Source organism: Bidens hawaiensis, unplaced genomic scaffold, assembly GCF_021521415.1.
Source record: "Bidens hawaiensis isolate Kalapana, Puna unplaced genomic scaffold, B.hawaiensis_p1.1 tig00004357_1, whole genome shotgun sequence".
NCBI lineage: Eukaryota > Viridiplantae > Streptophyta > Magnoliopsida > Asterales > Asteraceae > Bidens > Bidens hawaiensis.
Window position 1 is genome coordinate 1,432,075 of NW_027491262.1, and position 19,543 is coordinate 1,451,617.

General features: G+C 41.9%; 1 protein-coding gene across 1 annotated transcript; it reads left to right on the forward strand.

The window, feature by feature from the left end:
* Positions 1-2,719: 2,719 nt before the first annotated feature.
* On the forward strand, positions 2,720-18,194 carry LOC143626323 (single myb histone 6-like). The gene is made up of 4 exons (XM_077096454.1): positions 2,720-2,781; positions 3,931-4,032; positions 17,439-17,610; positions 17,703-18,194. The coding sequence occupies exons 3-4, from the start codon at positions 17,461-17,463 to the stop codon at positions 18,159-18,161; spliced, it is 609 nt and encodes a 202-aa protein (XP_076952569.1). The 5' UTR covers positions 2,720-2,781; positions 3,931-4,032; positions 17,439-17,460; the 3' UTR covers positions 18,162-18,194.
* Positions 18,195-19,543: the final 1,349 nt, after the last annotated feature.

Genomic DNA, 19,543 nt, shown 5'->3' on the forward strand with positions numbered 1-19,543 from the left:
AAATATAAAATAAAGATTAAAAGTTTAAAACAGCTTGACCATGACAGTGTGTTGGTTTGACTGCATCATATTTGGTCTTTTGTTTGACCGAAAGTTTTATGCGATGTCCAAGACACAGCCCACTTTCATCCACTTATTTAATGACACGTTACCTTTGCTTCCACCATGTATCATATATTTTGTCCTTAAATAAAGATTTATTCATTCCATACTAATTATTTATTTAGTTAGTTATTTTATTACACTTTTAAAAAATCCCAAATTTTTCATTTTAAGAGAGATTTTCATGTTTTGTACCTTGATAAAAAGAGGTTCAGGGTATATCCTTTTCAAACTCGTCGTTGACAACATGTCAAGAATGAACGAGTGTTTTATCCAACTAGAATATGACGTATGTCAGTCTGTTATAAAATAAGTTTACGACACGTGTTTGCCAAATATTTGGCCAGGCCACATAATTATTCTCAAAATTCAGGTGTTTTTCCTCATATTTGGTTGGGGCGTGTTAAATTTTCAAATACTGATCGGGCTGTCCTGTTTTTTGTGTCATGTGTCTTCTGTTAGACGAAAAAACTCGACATGTTGACTAAAAGACGCGACGCGTTGGCGCGTTGCCAACGACAAGATTGTATAGTACAATTATGGAATTCTTTGTTTGTAATCTTGAATCTTTCTTTTATAAATGGACATTTTGAGAATTTTATCAATTAATAAACTATTGGTTTAATTTATAAAACTTATAAAGGATAGATTTAAGGTGATGTTTCTTTTTTTTTTCTTTTCTTTTGTTTTTTCAAAACTTAATTATCGAATTATATTATTTTCAATTATTCATTTAAGTTAACATGTGATTGAATCACGTTGATAATAATTTTAGGATATAATTATGTAGATGATCGGATCACATCTAGATTTTGATATAAACTTATATATTGTTGTATATGTATGGGCTTTGTAGTTAAATTCTTTTGAAGGTTGATATACTATTTGTAACGAAGAATATAACATTACCACATGTGGTTCAACGATAGGTCCTCACCAAGTAACAAAGGTTTCATCAATAAAACTGGGGTGCAATTATAAAATAAGCTAATGTGCATAGAGTCATTATTTATCTTCGCATTATGGGTACGGCATGTCTTTTGACAATCAAAATATATCTACTAGCATTACCTAAGTTCCAAGCCAAGCCTTCAAACAATGCAAAACCGATCATATGATAATACAGTGCAACGTTGCTGGTTATATAACGGGAAATCATGGTCAAGTTACGAGTGTCGTGCACTTAGACCCTCTAAGATGCCCTTAAATGCTCGAAACTCAAACACCCAACTCAACGCGCGCCGCAAGGTGAAATACACCCAAAGTGAAATACACTTGTTTCACTTTGGGTGCATATTGACAATGTAGAATTTAAGCCAGACCTTTTGAGGTTGTCAGTTCAGATCCCGAGTCCACCGCGTGTTACGCCACCGAGTTACGCTCTTGTGGATTGTCAAGTGGTAACCCAGAGAAACGACCAAGCCAAACTCTAAAGTCAAAGTAAGCCCGGTTAAAATAACATGGTCTGATTAAAGTGGTGCGACACGGAGATCTAAACATAAAAAGAAAATCGTCGTTTTAAAATTAACGTTCAAATCGGTAAACTTGTTAACTTCAACATCTTCCCCTCTTTTAAATGGGGGTGTTTGGGGTGTTTAATTTTTTAGTCCACATATTGAAGATGATGCAAACTGAGGATGGTGTTGGAAGAGTATGGGAAGTTGCAGATGGGGGTGGAGTCTTGGAGGAGAAGATTGTGTCCTTTTTTTTCTTTAACTAATGTGTGTTAATTTAATATTTTAATTATAATCTTAAAAAAACTTTTCATATTTATTTAAGTAGTTAAATAGTTTTTAGTTAATAGAATGTTTTTGTTAATTTGCTGGAAAAAGAAAACTAAATACATAGGTTTGTATAGCTTTTTTTATGAACATCTCGATATAAATTTTAGAAAAAACATATTTTTGTGAAACAAAAAATATTCTTTTGTCTGATAAACGACTTTGACACGTGTTTGAACCGACTTGCTTAGCAAAATATTTACGTTTTTTACTACTGGCAACAATGAGTACTCAAAAATTATTTTCTTTTTATTTTACGTTTGTACATGAAATTTAATATTTTTATTTAAGTTATATTAAATTAGCTTAACTTATATTAATATTAAAAAAAGAGAGAAAAGTTGTGAAATGATAATCATTTTCATGGTATTATAAAAAATAGTGGGACAGATTGAAGTATGATGTAGCGCTGCTGCGCAATAAAATGACCAAGTAAAACGAGAAGAAGAAGATGTATCCAATGAAGAAAAAGAAAGAAAGACACCACCACCACCACCACCTAATCAAAACCAATTTGACGAACAAACCCTAAATTTTGCGCGGAAAATCGTGAATTCAGAATCTCACAATATCAGTTAGGTTACTCTTCAATTACACACAATTGTGAACTGCAGCTAATTAATTAGTAATCTAATTACACAATTAATGTTATGAATTTGGGCAAAATGTGAATTAGAGGAAGAAGAAGTAGAAGAAGATGAAAGGAGTGAAGAATTAGGGTTTCAGAAGCTTACAAGAGCTCAGAGAAAGAGAGTACGGAAGCAGAAGCTTAAAGAAGCTGCTTCGAAACGTAGACAGATTATTATTGGTCCGCAGTTGCCCATTGATGATGAACACCTGGAAGGTGTTCGACGAAATGCCGAAGAGAGACCCGAGAGCAAAAATGATGACAATCATAGTAAGTTCAATAACCTAGGGGTCGTAGGTTGGAAACCGATCCTAAGCGCCAATCACCTTGCCGCTGAGTGAGGCTGATTTACCTCTCACGTGATGGGACGGTCTGGCGTAGGCCGGTTTGCGTGTCCGGAACAACACGTTTTGGAACAATAAGATCAAGCTATGTTATCTAGGAGTGGGCATGAAAATGAAAAAACCGAACTGAAACAAAAACCAACATTTTTTTTATTTTAAGTTTTTGTAAAAGCCAATGTTACGGTTAGGTTTTTGTTTTGCATGCGGTAAAAACTGAAAAATTGAACCGAACCAAATTTCTAGATTTTCATTTTTAATTTTAAGTAATATATAAGAATTTAGTAAATATGTAAGTTAAATATTTTAGCCAAAATATGTAATTATTAGTTAGTTATTAATTACCGAAATGATCTGGACTTAAATTTATTATTTTTGGCCCAAAATTTTCAAGCATAAATGGCAAAACCGAACCGGAACCACAACGAAAACCAGAAAACTGAAAACGAACGGTTTTCATAAATTGATAAACTGAAGTTTTGGTTTTAGCCCAAAACTGACCCAAACCGAACTGTGCACACGCCTAATTTTATCAGGTAGTAGGCCTGTAAACGTTCAGTGAAATGTTCATGAATCGTTCGGCGAGAAATTCGTTTATTTAATAAACGAACAAACATGAACAAAATTTTTTGTTCGCTTAATTAACGAGCAAACATGAACACATGTTTCGTTCGTTCGATTATGTTCGTGAAAGTTTGCTTATTTTCATAATTTCAGTTGTTTAAGTCTGTGTGTTTATGTTGGTTTAATCCACTTAACTATGTAATTTTATTATTTTTAAAAGCAAGTAGACAGGTATTAGACATTTAGACTTCAATTGGTGTTTGTTTAGGATTGCCTAATTATTTTCGTTTATGTTCATAAACCGTTCGTTTATATTGAACGCTTACATGCTCATTTTATTAACGGACGAACATGAACAAGAAAATCAGTTTGTTTAATTGTTAGTGTGCGTGTTCGGGTTCAGATAAAGTTTAATGAACAGACACAAACATGCTGTTGTTCGTGTTCGTTCGTTTAGAGTCTGCTTATTTGTAAGCTTTTCATGAGACTCACAGTCTGCTTATGGTTTATTCAGGAACAGAGGTATCATCATGCAGCAAAGTAAAACACAGACGGATGTCTAAAAATAATGCTAGGGACAAACTAACACCACTTCCCAACAATGACAGCCATGAAAGTACAAATCATGGTACCCAAAATTAGCCTTTTATCTGAATCTTGTTCAATTTCATAAGAACTGATTATTAGCTACAAATTTTGATGCAAAATCACCAATCAGTTTGTAATCACCATAATGTTTGCTTTTAGGTATGCTTAATGAATGGGTTCAAATGAATTTTGGGCCGGTAACTGGTAACGGTCTAGTGGATGTTCATCAGGCCCGGCCCAAGGGGAGGGCGACGGACCCGGGCCCACTCTCGAGAGGCCCATAATTGTTAAAATATAAAATTTATATTTTATATATAATTTTGTTTTAACAGAAAAGTCCACAAAATGACTATTTGGTTAAATGGAAAGTGTTCTAGACTATGGAAACAAAGGTAATGGGTTCGATTTCCACAATAAGTGTTCTTTTTCTTTTATAGAAAAAAACTTTCATTTTATATGCCATTTAAGTAACATTGACAACATTGTTGGTAAAATTGTGATTTTATCTGTTACATAATTGAGAATGTGATTTTAGGGGCTCGTTTTTTTACTCGTCCAATGCCTCAAAATTTTAAGGGGTTCTCGGAGACGGCCTTGATGTTTATGGTCTGGTTTTGATATATTAGGTCGAACCATTAGTAAGGGTTTTTGAACTCTCTAAACCATGATCGAAGTGTTGTCAAACTGAAACCGAAGTAAACCAAACCCTTAATGGTAAAGTTTAAATGCAACATTATATAAACAAAAATCAATCTTACATTAAATTTGCGTTAGGCTTTACTATACATACGTATGTACATAGACATGCATATATAGATACGCTTGAGGCTTATGTGGTTATCTCGGTTCTACATTTTAATTTTTAAAATATGATTCTATATCAAACACCCTCTACTTAGATGTGTGATACATGTGCATTTTTGTATGCAAGTATACGTGTGTGTAGGGGTGCATTTATTACAAAACTAATAACATGTCAAGAGCCATGCATAAAAGATAATTAAAGAAGTAGGGAAGATAATCAAATTAAAATAACTAGTAGGCGTCTATTATATGGTTCTTAAAGGTTTCAGCGTATTGTTGGTTCAAAAATAAAAACTATATCTACGGATAGTTTCCATTTAGAAAATGGAAGATCTTTGAAAGCTAAACCCTAAACCATAAACCAACAACTCGGACTAGTTTCAAATTTTATGGGAAAACCGATTACGAAACTAAATCGATGCTTGACTTTACAGGTTTAAACCGAACCATAAACAACTGTAGAACATGGAAGTCAAAACTAAAACATACGACTAAGCGAGGCCCACTAACTTATACAGCAAACTAGCAAAGCATTAAGCCCCTCCCTATAGATATAGTCTAGACTCTAGACATCTCTGTTCCCAAGATTAATAGACAAGAGAATAAAAGAAAAAGGAAATTTAGGAGAGAAAAGAAAGTGAGGCAAAACGAAGATATTATTTAAGTTCCTGTTTCCGTTCGAATTAAACGAAAATGAATTAAAGAAGTTTGAAGGAAAATTCGGAAGAGATTTTACTTTGGAAATCTCTACCCTATTATTTATTTTAATAATAAGTTTTACTTCAAATATTAAATATCTTTTTTGAGCGAGCTTTTTAAACCGGAGTAACCCTCATTAAGTATAACTTAAATTGGAGCTTTACAAACCCAACTTAAATTCATATTATTTATTTTCCTAAAATGTTAAATATCTTTTTCGAGCTGATGCATATAATTTTGAGCTCAAAGCGTGAGCTGTATCTGTCTTGGTGAAGAAACACTAGCCGGACCCCGGACAGATTACTGGTAACCTGGGGGTTGGATAGCTGTTTCCCACGAGGGGTTAGACCCTTGGAAGATGGTTCTTCTGATAACCTGCAAAACAGACACCGTGAGCTCGTCACTGAGAAGGGGGGGTTCCTCCTTGTGACCACCCTCCGGCGTGAGAATCAGACTAGATTGCTCTTTAAATATAAAAGTATATTAAGAGATTGCTAGAGCAGATATCAGGTATAATATGATGATATCAGATAAGATATGATAATACAAGATAAGATGAGATGGTCATACCATTTGTGGTATTTATAGCCGAAGGTAGGTTTCCAAGGAGGTATGGCCGGCTGCAACAGTGTTCCTGTTCCACCAACAGTAGCCTACGCACGTGTCCTGCTGGTAGTTGGTGGGTAGGTAGCGGCTGATAGCGACCAGGCCTGCTGTATACTATTCCTTTTCCACCAACTGTCAGCTACGCACGTGGTATGACAAGAGTTGGTGAGTAGGCAGCGGCTAATAGTGACATACAGTGTAGGAGCATGCTGCTCGCCATACTGTTGTCTATAAGCTGTCGTATCTTTAGTCAGATCTTTTTCCCATACCTCGTCAGGTACAGTACAGAAGACCTTCCTGTATCGTACGGACTGGCTTATTTGGGCGGGAGTATTCCCCCTCCCGCCCTTGTGCAGGATTGTTCCCGGCTTCGCTCATTCCTTCAGGTGACACTGAACGATTGAGAGCTAAGTGCCTTGTGCGTGTAGCCTTGCTGCGCGGGTGGCCTTCCCTAATGGCTTGTATCCGAGGCTGCGGGGACAGGCGGAGTCCTTCACCATTGGGAGGCATTTCCTGCGGGACCAGCTTGCGTACTGCGCGTAAGGACGTCACGTCTCTGAGCATGGTTGGTCCTGCGGATCCAGTTGGTTTCTGCGCAGACATCCCTGTTTGAGGTGAGTCTTGCGGGTCCAACTGGGCTCTGCTGGGACCTACCTCTTCAAGTCCCCCCAGTCCAATGTTCTTCTCATGCGTGTTTAATAAAGTGAGGTGAACTTTTGGACTTAAGCAAAGGGTTTTGAAAAGGGTTTTTTAAGGTTTTCCATGGGGATTCTTCCCGCGGAAGTCCTTGTCACTTGCAGAAATTCCCGAGTTTCCTGCTTGGTCTTTGGGTATGATGCGGGTAGGTCTGTAACCTCCTCGCAAGTCAGGAGCGTTGAGTCCCACTTGTGTGGACTCCATGAGGTTTTGGTAGTTTTGAACATAGTGATCAATTATGTTAAAACCACCAATTCCATCCTGGAGCTTCAAACAACGTAGTTCTCGACGTTCCTGCTATGCGGGGATGTTATTTCCGTTTCCGCAAGCATTGCCCAGAAGATCCTTCTTGGTTTCAATTCCCAGCGGAGCGCTAGGTATGTGAAGGGTTTTGCCTTAACACTGTACCAGCGCTCGTCTTATGGTTACTTTACTTCCAAGGTATTCCTGGCGTCAATTCCCTGCGGGTGCTAGGTATGTGAAGGGTTTTGCCTTTACACTGTACCCGCACCCGTCTTATAGTTGCTTGGTTGCCGAGGAATATTTGGCTTCAATTCCCTGCGGGAGTTAGGTATGTGAAGGGTTTTGCCTTTACACTGTACCCGCATCCGTCTTACGGTTACTTGTTCGCCAAGTTTTGGCTTCAATTCCCTGCGGGTGCTAGGTGCGTGAAGGGTTTTGCCTTTACACTGTACCCGCATCCGTCTTACGGTTACTTGTTTGCCAAGGTCTTACTTGGCTTCAATTCCCTGCGGGTGCTAGGTATGTGAAGGGTTTTGCCTTTACACTGTACCCGCATCCGTCTTACGGTTACTTGTTTGCCAAGGTTTTACTTGGCTTCAATTCCCTGCGGGTGCTAGGTATGTGAAGGGTTTTGCCTTTACACTGTACCCGCATCCGTCTTACGGTTACTTGTTTGCCAAGGTAAGGGGTGTTTTCCCGCTTTCTTTTTAATATTTTCAAAATTTGAATTTTGAAATTCGAAGGGTTGGTGGAAAGATAGGAACAGTCCAAACCTTTGAAACGTCGTGCGACGGTTTCTTCTGACTGTGTCAGGACGTGCAGGAAGTTATGGTGACGTGACAGTACATGGTCATTCCAGACGCTTTTCAGGCGCGTAGGCGCGATTTTTCGGGCGCGTGGCCGCGAAATTGCTGGCACACGTCCTGTCAACAGCTGTTGCCAGCCTGCTCTCTGCCACGTGTCATAGTTTCATTGCACCTTCGATTTCTCTCTCCTCCGCATTAAATTCACCGCATTAATTGCGATTACTATATAAAGGGGGAGAGGGTTCTTTGTAATCCACACTTTCACCCTTCTCTTCTTCTTCTTAGCGATTTCCGGCAAATACTCCCCTTTTCAGGCAAGCATTTTCCCGAAATCGCTTTCTTCTTTCTGCAAAATGTCTTCTCATGATGCTGAAGCTGTAGCCGACGATAGGAGTACTGCTGGCGAGTGCCAGTGTGCTCTACCTGTCGATCAGTACCAGTACATCGTCAGGAAGTTCATGCTTGAGTCTCTTGAGCCTGAGTTTCCTGAACCCCACCAAACTGTGTACGATGCCCCCAGTGGCAAGATCGGGGTATATGCTGCATTCTTTGTTTATGGGAACCTTAGGTTCCCATTGACAAAGTTTATGTACCGTGTCTTGGAGAGGCACGGTGTGCACCTAACCGAGTTGCATCCGATGGCGATTGCCAAGATCCGGCACTTCGAGTGGGTGTGCCGGATTCTGGGTATTGAGCCCTATGTGGACCGCTTGATGACCTTCTATACTTGGAGGTGCATCCAAGGGTGGTACACCCTGACGACCCGTATTAAGGGTTTGAAGATCTGCGTGACCGAGCGCAGTCTCCGATCATGGAAGCGGGAGTTCTTCTACATCTCTGCCCGCGCCATCCCCATTGCCATGAAGTTCAAGAAGGGTCAAGCGCTTCCGAGCCTTCACGCTTCCAGCTATCAGGAGGCGGAATGTTCGCGAAGATATCCCGGGTCCAATCTCCGGTTTACCGGTTTGCGGAGTCCGGGATGGTGCTGCTGGGGATGAGCCGGGTATGGAAGGATGCGTCCCGGTTTCCCATCCTTCTCGAATACGGTTTGAACTCTATTCCTTATGGTATGTCTTGTCTTTCTTGCTGATATTAGTTTATTTTCTAACTGTTTCTTTTCTTTCAGAGGGGAATAATTTGGAGTCGCTCCTGTTCCCACGGGAAGCTGACGGTCCCGTGCGGGTGGGTACTCGTGCTCTTGACGAGAACGAGTTGCCCATCCTGGAGCAAACGGCGGATCGGTTTGTGGAGGTCTATCCGCTGGGCCACGAGATCCTGAGCCAACGGCGGCCAGGTAAGGCGATACTCTATCCTCAACCCCTCAATGCTGTACCCGCTGCTGGAATTCCTTACATCCTGTCTTCTTCTGAGGAATCCGCAGATGGTCCTCCGCTGGTGCGGAAGAGGAAGGCTGCCGGCGGGAAAGGAAAGGAGAAGGCCTCCACAGCTGATCCGGTGCTTCTATCTGACAGCGAGTCAGATAGTGAAGAAGTGGCGGGGCACCCCGGTGGTGAGAAGACCACTGCTCCGGAGGCTACGACTGTTACCTCCGGAGAACCAACGACGACGACGGTGACCGGCATCAAGAGACTGGCTCCATCGGGTTTGTCCCCGCCTGTCCGTACGTTCAGGCTCAAGAAAACCCGTAAGTACAAATATCCTTGTTTTGTAGATTTAACATACTTCATAAATTTATTGTTAACACTTATCTTCTTGTGCAGGCGTGGATGTTGACGCATTCCCGGGTTTAGCGCCTTCGAGTACCTCTCCGCCGATGACGGTAGGCTTGGTCAGCCTCCCTGAGGCGTCGACCCAGGCGCCTGCGTCTGCTCCTACTGGTTCAGTTGCTCACTCTGAGCCGACTGTTCCAGCTTTGTCGTCACCGCCGGCCGTGAGTGCAATTTTTACCACATCCTTTACCGAGCCGGCGGTTACTATTGCTGCGGATTCTGCGGCAGCGACTGCGGCGGCTGCCACCATGCCCCCGCCACCGGCACCAATGGCCGGCCCATCAGGTACGCATGGGAGTACTCGCCAATCTATGCCACCTTCCCATCTGCCTGACCTTTTGGATGGATTTCCTTTGGGTTCAGGTGATGGGTTCGGCGGCTATCGGCCTGTTATAGACCCTACAGGTGCGTAGGGTTCATTTGGCCCTTATATATATATATATATATATATATATATTAATCATCTTTTCCTAACTGCTTTTTTGTTTTTTGCAGTGTCGGATTCCAATGAAGTGTATGTTCCGCGATGGAACATACGCCGAGGAACAACCCTTCGTACCCCTGTGGAGTGCGTGGAATGGGCTCGCCACGCTGCTCCCCATGGTGCGTTGGGGGAAGCCATGGCTAGCTACCAGGAGGGTAGGCTAACCAATGAGCTTCGGGTTCTCCAGGCCCGGATGCAGCCGCGCGTCGAGCTGCTTTGTCGTGAAAACGACAAGTTGAAAGCAGCTCGCGCCAAGGAAGTATCTCAAGCGCGGGCTCTTCGGGAGGAGAACCAAAAGTTGGCCGCAGCTGCTGCGGAGAAGGAGAAGGCCTTCAAGGCCCTAGAGGTTGAGGTTCAAGCGCGACTCGAGGCCCGCTCCAAGGCTGCCCAAGCTGTTAACGAACAGCTTCGGCTGGCTAAGGAGACTGCGAGGAACGCGACTGAGAGGGCTACCAAGGCTGAAGCCGTTGCTGAGCCTTTACGCATGGAGAACGAGGAGCTCAAGGCCCAATTAGAGGCTCTCCAACGTGCTCATGATGCCTTGGCCATGGAAGATGCCAAGAAGCTCCAAGAGATCCTGGACCAGAGGGGCGTGCTTGACCACACCGAGTGGAAGCTTAAGGGCGTTGAAGAGGCTGCTGCAAAGGAAGTGCAACTTGCCAACCTCAATAAAAGCGAAGCCGAACGCGCCTGTACCCAAGCCCTGGTTGCCAAGGAATGGCTTCTTCGAGAAGCGTTGCCTCAGGTATTTTATCTTTACGTCTTCACGCTTTCCTTTGTACATAGAAAAGGTGTTTTGACACTTGTATTTTCTTTGTAGGTTGTGCATCGGGTCTTCTCAGAGACATCCTACGACGAGGCTATGAGTGCAGCCCTCAACGCTTCTCACGAGGATGGGGAACGGGCTGGCTTCCTGCTTGGTCTAGGGTTCGTTAAGAAAGGCTTCCCGCCTTCCAACTTCCATTTGTACAATGTTGACACTGAAGCCATATATGACCAAGCAGTAAATCAATATGCTGCCTTCCCGCATCCAGTGGTGGAGAAGGTGGACCAAGTAGCTGCTGCTGATGATGGGTTAGCTATCCTTAAAGCTTTCCTCGAACCGCCCCGTTCTTCTGATGGAGCGGGTCCAAGTGGAAGCGGCCCTGAAGCCTGATCCTGAAGATCCCTTCCCACTGCTAGGATAGTCTTGCACAGATGTATTTATTTTTTCTTTTCGTAGGCGGGTAGTTACCCGGCCATTGTAATAATTCATTTGTGAAATATAAATCTTTTTGCGTATAAGATTGTTATTTCCTTCTTTGGGTTCCTTGCTTTATAAACTTATGACTTTAGTTTAAATTAGCAATTTTCCAAGTGTTTAGAATAAGTTAACCTGTTGAACGTGGTTGATAATGGGTTAAAGTTTTGCTTCCTCTTTCGTGATTGTGCGGGTAGAACCGTCACTTGCACTTAGTAGGATGGCTAAACTTTAACCTTTATCTGACCTGCGTGTAGGTTTTCCTCATCTTTTGAGGATAAGTTAACCTTTGAACGTGATTGATAATAGGTGTGAAGTTTTGCTTCCTCTTTCGTGATTGTGCGGGTAGAACCGTCACTTGCACTTAGTAGGATGGCAAAAGTTTACCCATATCTGACCTGCGTGTAGGTTTTCCTCATCTTTTGAGGATAAGTTAACCTTTGAACGTGGTTGATAATAGGTGTGAAGTTTTGCTTCCTCTTTCGTGATTGTGCGGGTAGAACCGTCACTTGCACTTAGTAGGATGGCAAAAGTTTACCCATATCTGACCTGCGTGTAGGTTTTCCTCATCTTTTGAGGATAAGTTAACCTTTGAACGTGGTTGATAATAGGTGTGAAGTTTTGCTTCCTCTTTCGTGATTGTGCGGGTAGAACCGTCACTTGCACTTAGTAGGATGGCAAAAGTTTACCCATATCTGACCTGCGTGTAGGTTTTTTCCTATTATTGGGTTTGTGCGGGTAGAACCGCCTTCCCACGCAACGACTTCACATAATGTGAATATCGTCATATTAGTGTTCAGAAAAGTAAAATCATCAGCTTCGATGTTCTAAAGAGAATCATTTCCATTAGAAGTGGCTCTTGGCATTTTCTTTACAAATGGGAATTGATTTACATGCAAATTGTGTAAATGAGCTCCCTTCCATATTGTTGGGATGGGAGTGCCATCGAGCCGATACGCACCTGGTTCGGGATCTCGTTCTTTACGCATCATGTAGTCTCGATATTGAAGCTGGAATTTGTATTCGTGTTTTCCCCAGCTGGGGTTCTACACGCACCCGCCTGCTCAGCCTTTATTGTGCCACGAGGTGCGCGAGCATCCCATCTTTGACAAATGCTTCGACCATGTCTTTTACGTCTATGCATTCTTCAGTGTTGTGGCCTTTTGTCTTGTGAAAGTCACAGTATTTGCTCCGATCAGCATCGTGACGATGTCGGATTATTGGAGGCTTTGGCCACGGGAGCTCTTCAGTGGCGAATATCTCAGTGACGCTTTTGCTGAGTGGCGTCCATCTGGAGTTCCGATGCGGCTGTGCGTTATCCCTCCCGCCCAATCGATGTTGCAAGCCGGATGAGGTGTCAAAGTTTACCCTTGACTGCCAAATGCCTTGCTTCCGCTTTTTATTTAGTCGGGCGGTGAGGACGTTGTCTTCTCTCGTTTTCTGAGTGTAGAGGTTTGTGCTCTGTGGGAGATCTCTACCCAGTTGCTTCTCCGTTTCCGCATAGCGTTTTGCTGCTGTCATGATGGCATCCCATGTGGATGGCATGCCATCTTTACCCGTTAGGGTGCGGATGAGCTCTGGGTCATGCGCGCCCTGGATGAAGGCAGCGCGAACAAGATCTTCACTGATATTGCCCAAACTTAGCTTCTTTGAGTTGAAGCGAGTGATGAAGTTTGGCAGAGATTCATCTTCTTCTCGTATGCATTTGAGGATTGTCCATTGCTCCTCGGTATACTTCCGTTGCTGGCTGAAGTGTTGGCTAAACTTCTGCTGGAAGTCTGCCCAGTCGTAGATGTGGTTGACCGGTAGGCGATCAAACCAAGCTCTAGCAGCCCCAACAAGCGTCATTTGGAACATGTAACACCACGTGGGTTCCGTCCAATTGCTGACGGTTGCCCCTGCTATGAACCTGTTCAAATGATCGTCTGGATCAGATATACCGTCATATGTGCCTATGTTAGGCATTTGTTTGGCACTATTTGGGGCGATTGCTTCTGCAATGTCCCTTGCAAACTTGGACGTTCCTGCATTTGCAACGTTTGGTCTGAACGTTTTGGAGAAGTCTCGTGGACTTCCACCTGTGCTTTTTGGTTTGAAGGCTTGTCCAAAATGCCTTTTCGGTTGCGATTCCATTTCCTTACGCTTCCCTTTTGCCCTATGGCGAGGGTTCGCGTCGGAGTCGGATTCCTCCGAGTCATCCTCCCAGTATTCGAATTCGTCGGCCTGTTGTACGGAACGCAAGCGTTCGTTCAACTCGGCCTGGAATTCCTTTTGTCGTGCCTCCGCCCATGCCTTGACTTCATCGAGAGTTTGGCGGGGGAGTCTTCGTTTTTCAACCTGGGTATCCGTGGATCCCAGTTGGCGATCATTTACTGCACTTGCCCCAGCATGAGTAACTGGGGTAGTGTTCGTAAAATTTACTTCACTTGCCCCGGCTTGGGTAACCGGGGTAGTGTTTGTAAAAACTGTGTTACCGGTATTCCCCCCAGTAGCTGGGGTTGTGGTTACCGGAATTTCTCTAACCATCTTTGTAGAAGTTTTGAAAAAACTGGAGAAAAATGTGGTTCTAGCTTTATGCACGGATGGCGCCAATGAAGAAACACTAGCCGGACCCCGGACAGATTACTGGTAACCTGGGGGTTGGATAGCTGTTTCCCACGAGGGGTTAGACCCTTGGAAGATGGTTCTTCTGATAACCTGCAAAACAGACACCGTGAGCTCGTCACTGAGAAGGGGGGGGGGGTTCCTCCTTGTGACCACCTTCCGGCGTGAGAATCAGACTAGATTGCTCTTTAAATATAAAAGTATATTAAGAGATTGCTAGAGCAGATATCAGGTATAATATGATGATATCAGATAAGATATGATAATACAAGATAAGATGAGATGGTCATACCATTTGTGGTATTTATAGCTGAAGGTAGGTTTCCAAGGAGGTATGGCCGGCTGCAACAGTGTTCCTGTTCCACCAACAGTAGCCTACGCACGTGTCCTGCTGGTAGTTGGTGGGTAGGTAGCGGCTGATAGCGACCAGGCCTGCTGTATACTATTCCTTTTCCACCAACTGTCAGCTACGCACGTGGTATGACAAGAGTTGGTGAGTAGGCAGCGGCTAATAGTGACATACAGTGTAGGAGCATGCTGCTCGCCATACTGTTGTCTATAAGCTGTCGTATCTTTAGTCAGATCTTTTTCCCATACCTCGTCAGGTACAGTACAGAAGATCTTCCTGTATCGTACGGACTGGCTTATTTGGGCGGGAGTATTCCCCCTCCCGCCCTTGTGCAGGATTGTTCCCGGCTTCGCTCATTCCTTCAGGTGACACTGAACGATTGAGAGCTAAGTGCCTTGTGCGTGTAGCCTTGCTGCGCGGGTGGCCTTCCCTAATGGTTTGTATCCGAGGCTGCGGGGACAGGCGGAGTCCTTCACCATTGGGAGGCATTTCCTGCGGGACCAGCTTGCGTACTGCGCGTAAGGACGTCACGTCTCTGAGCATGGTTGGTCCTGCGGATCCAGTTGGTTTCTGCGCAGACATCCCTGTTTGAGGTGAGTCTTGCGGGTCCAACTGGGCTCTGCTGGGACCTACCTATTCACTTGGCTCACTCATTAAGGAGCCCTAAATAAAACTTATAATCGTGGATAAATTTACGTATGAAATCGGTACTGTACAAATATCTAAAACATCTATACCGGATTTATTAAAAAGCGTGCACTAAATATACCGGTTGAATTCATGAGTGAGCAACTTAACCGCCATAACTGTTAAACCAAACCATAACCGATATAACCGAACCGATTTTAACCGATAAACGACATAACCGGCGGGTTGGTTTAATGAATTTATAAAAACTGCCAAATACGGGTTGGTTTTGATTAAAGATAATTCCAAAACCGCTATAACCGAACTGACCCATTAATTTAACCAACAATATGTTTTAGATTAACTTCCACCAAACATGATGTTGGATTATATCATTTTGATGTTTTTGGTTCAACGTTCGTTATCAAATCAAGTTGAATTTCATTGTTGGATTATATAATTTCATTCTTTTTTTTGAATGAATATTTAGTATTAATATAATGGATTATATACTTTGTTAGATTATGTCATGTCGTTTTTTGTAATAATTGGTACCAAACTTGTAGGCCCATTTACATTGTTTTGGTTACGGTTAACCGACTCACTATAACATACAAAACGGATTAACCAAAACCGCCATAACGGGTCGGTTATGGTTATGGCTATGAGGCTATCCATTAACCGAAATGTCGGTTATGGTTATGGATTTAACTCAAAACATTCCCAAACCAACTCATACACAGTAGTTGAATTTATCAGTTACTCTACAAAATGTTCTCTCTCTACTTAGCATGGGTGCCATACCCGTACAAATACCAAAAGGGCGCTGTTAAAGATAAATTAATTCTGGAGGCTTATTCTAGGGTTTGAATCAAACGGATTATTGACGGAACGCTCACTCGACCGGTAATCACAATAAACTGTCATTACATCATCTACGAGCATATTTACAGTTTTAATATCTTCGATTCTACTCTTATTATCTACAAATATTGAATACAACTGCACGTAGTAGTGATGAAATTAGGTTTTACACGGTTCGATTTTGCTATTAGTGTTTGTTCTCATGCATAATTCTGTTGTAGAGTGCTACTATTATTATTATTATTATTATTATTATTATTATTATTATTATTATTATTATTATTATTATTTACAAATGAATCTTTGAGAGTGAAATTTGTGTTTATTGAGTATTGACTCTGTTACATTGATCATTCTCTGATGATTGCTTCATGAATCGTCTGATTTGTGCTACCGGTAAACACGTTGAGCTGTCATACGTAACGAGCATATTTGCAGTTTCGATATTTTCGATTTTAGTTTTATTATGAACAAATATTGAGTAGAATTGCGAAACTGATGAAATTAGGTTCGATTTTGCTATAAATGTTTGCTCTGTTGCATAATTTCGGTATTATTATCGTTTTACATGAATCCAGAATATGAGAGTGAAATTTGTGTTTGTTGAGTTGGTTATGTTGATCGTTGTTCTCTGATGATTGCTTCATAATTAGGTTACAATCGGTCTCACTCTCTGTCTTCATAGATTATTGCTTTGGCTTTCACGGTTTTCGGATTTTGGATATTTGTGATTAGTGTTTATTATTTATGCAATCATGCTACTTTTAGTGTTATCAGCACTTAATAGTGAAAATGGAGGATGCTGACTGTATCATCATGAAATTTGACACCACAGACATAATATACTAATTGCTCGAGCCTAGGGGTGTAAACAAGACAAGCTCAGCTCGGTTTGTTTTTACTCATGAGAGCTCAAGCTCGGATCGTTTTGACTTATGAGAACTTGAGCTCGGCTCGTGAGTGGTTTTTAAAGCTGGAGCTCAGCTCGGCTCGGGCTCGGGCTCGGCTCGTTTATTATTTCTGAGTTTACATATGTTTTTATTTATTTCTTGATATTTTGAGAAAAATCTTAAACTAGCCTAAGCATGGCTCGAGCTCTTGTGCACTACCTTAAACATGCCAAGAGAGTTAAAACTTAAAAACACACAAGGCTCGACGAGCCTAAACTTTTGGAATATAATATTTAGGGTTTAGTATCGTAGCCTACGGGCGCGGTTTATCTTTATATAATGTAACTCTATTGAATGGAATTGATCAACCAATATTTTACCATGTTACATAAACGATCTTCTCATACAAGGGTCGAGCTCGGGCTCGATAAGTAAACAAGCTTTGTTTGGGGTTCAGCTCGAGCTTGATAAGGCTCGGCTTGTTTCGAGTTGTTTATTGATCCGATCTTGAGTAGCTCAAGAGTGGCTTGGTTCGTCTCGTTTGCACCCCTACTTGAGACTTGAAGGGGACGAATCATAATAATATTTGCTTGTCATTCATTATTATGAAACTATCGACTGTAAGAGAGTTAATGGAATAGATCACTCATTCATTTGTCTTGTTACTGTACACATTAACAATTTACTAATAACTATTGATGTTGTTAATAACCTAAAGAGTACTAGTTTTAACATGTTATTAGTATCACAAGTGATTGAATATGTGTTCTCTCTGATGTTCTTGAAATCTAGAAAAGATTTTCGACTTCCATAAATGGGCGCTCCTAAGCAGAAGTGGACACAAGAAGAGGAGGATTCTCTCAAAGCTGGAGTCGTCAAACATGGACCGGGAAAATGGAGCACAATTCTCAAAGATCCGGAGTTTGGATCCGTTTTGTGGTCACGTTCCAATGTGGACCTTAAGGTACAAAATGATTTTACATATGTACATCCAGTATTGTATAAATTCAATCATATGCTCACAGTGTATTGATGATTTTGTTTTATTTGGTGCAGGATAAATGGAGAAACATGCACTCGATTGCCAGTGGATGTGGGTCCCGTCAAAGGGGTAGACCTGCAAAGTCAAAAATACAGCCTGAAAATACTACCACTGCTTCTAAAGAACATGACATGCAAATTTGTCTTCCAACTTCAAATTCAGATTTTAAAAAGGATCCATATTCATTGCTTTTAGAAGTGAAGCAGGAATGTTGCACAATGAGCAGTACTCCCAAGATTCTGACAAAAGCTGAAATTGATGCTGAGCTGGTGAAGATGTGGAGCATGACACCTCAGCAGGCTGCTGACATGGCTGTAAAGGCTGTTGCAGAGGCTGAAGCTGCAATTTTAGAAGCTGAAAGGGCGGCAATGGAAGCAGAAACTGCAGAAGCTGATGCAAACGTGGCTAAAGTATTTGCTGCTGCTACTGCTGCAGTGCGTGGACACAAGCGAACCACCCTATGCACATGGTAAAACATTAAGTTCAAACTGATCACCTGACTTACGTTTGACAAACTGGTCAGGTTCAGGTTCATGTTCTGGCCAAAAGGGACTTCGGTTGACATGAGTCATTTTAGAAAAAAGTACTTAAATAAGTTCACCCAATAAATACTTTCTTAGCATGGCTAGTGGTGGCGGTGGGGGCAACTACGTTGTGGTGTTGGCGGTGGGAGATGACAGATACGGAGGCAATAACGGCGGCGATGGGTTGGCAGCAGTGTTGATAGTGGCAGCGCCTAGTTGATGGCTGCATCAACGATGGAGTGGTGGCGACGGTGGTGTCAACGACAACAAGTAGGCTGTAGAGACAAAAATTGGCCATGGGCGGTGGTAACACATTTGGACTCTTAAGTTAACACATTTCATAATAGTTATGCATTTTGACCGTTGACTAGTTTACGTTGACCCAAAAATGAACCCATATATAATTTATTTTTTGCCGAAATCAGCCCATTCTATTGCCATCTATAAACTGATTGGTAGCAACAATAAGTAAGGCTAAGCCTGACAAATTGAGCGGGTCAGGCAACATGTCAAAATGGGTTCTGACCAAAATGAGTTCGGGTCAAAACGGCTACCAAGTAAAATGTGTTTTTTTTAATGGATCGTGTTAGAAAGAAAAAGGTATCAAAATTGATGGTGGGGCGGTGGAGGTGGCGGCGACGGTGAGTAGGTGGAGACACTCGGTGGTAGTTTGTCCCGCTCACCCCTTTGGAACCATTTTAAGTTAGCAAGTTCTATAACACTTGTTCGAATGGGCTCTTTTAATTTGAATAGATCCATGTTGACCCATTAACTATTTTCTTTACCCAAATCAACCCATTTCTTGATGAACGGGTCATTTGTCGGGTATAACCGTATAACAGTGTAAGATGATTGTCGTAAAACTTAACTATTTATTCATGTGCAGATTTCAGTGGAGATGAAACAGGGGTCTCAACAAGATGTGCAGGATATTTTTCAATTGTGAAGGTTTTTGGTCATGAAATATTGGCTCTCTTTTGGGGTATAGATCTGAAGGTATAAGTAGATATGCACACGATACTCGTGTTTTTTAGTGTCAGAACAAGTTTCTTGTTGATTAATTGGAAATCGGTTGTGTTCGGGCTTATCCTATACATGAAGGTTGAGTAACATGCCAATTTTTTCAGGTCAAAAGTCAAAATGATTACGTTTTTATACGGGTAAAAAAAACATACCACCAGAACACTTCTAGGTTTTTTAGTTAAGACTTGAAATAAAGATGTTAAAACAGAATAAGCATGTTATCTGTCTCAAATTAAAAACTATTATATTGGAATACTAATATATAGTTTTATAAAATTAATATACAAGTGTCATTTTAAAGCACTAAG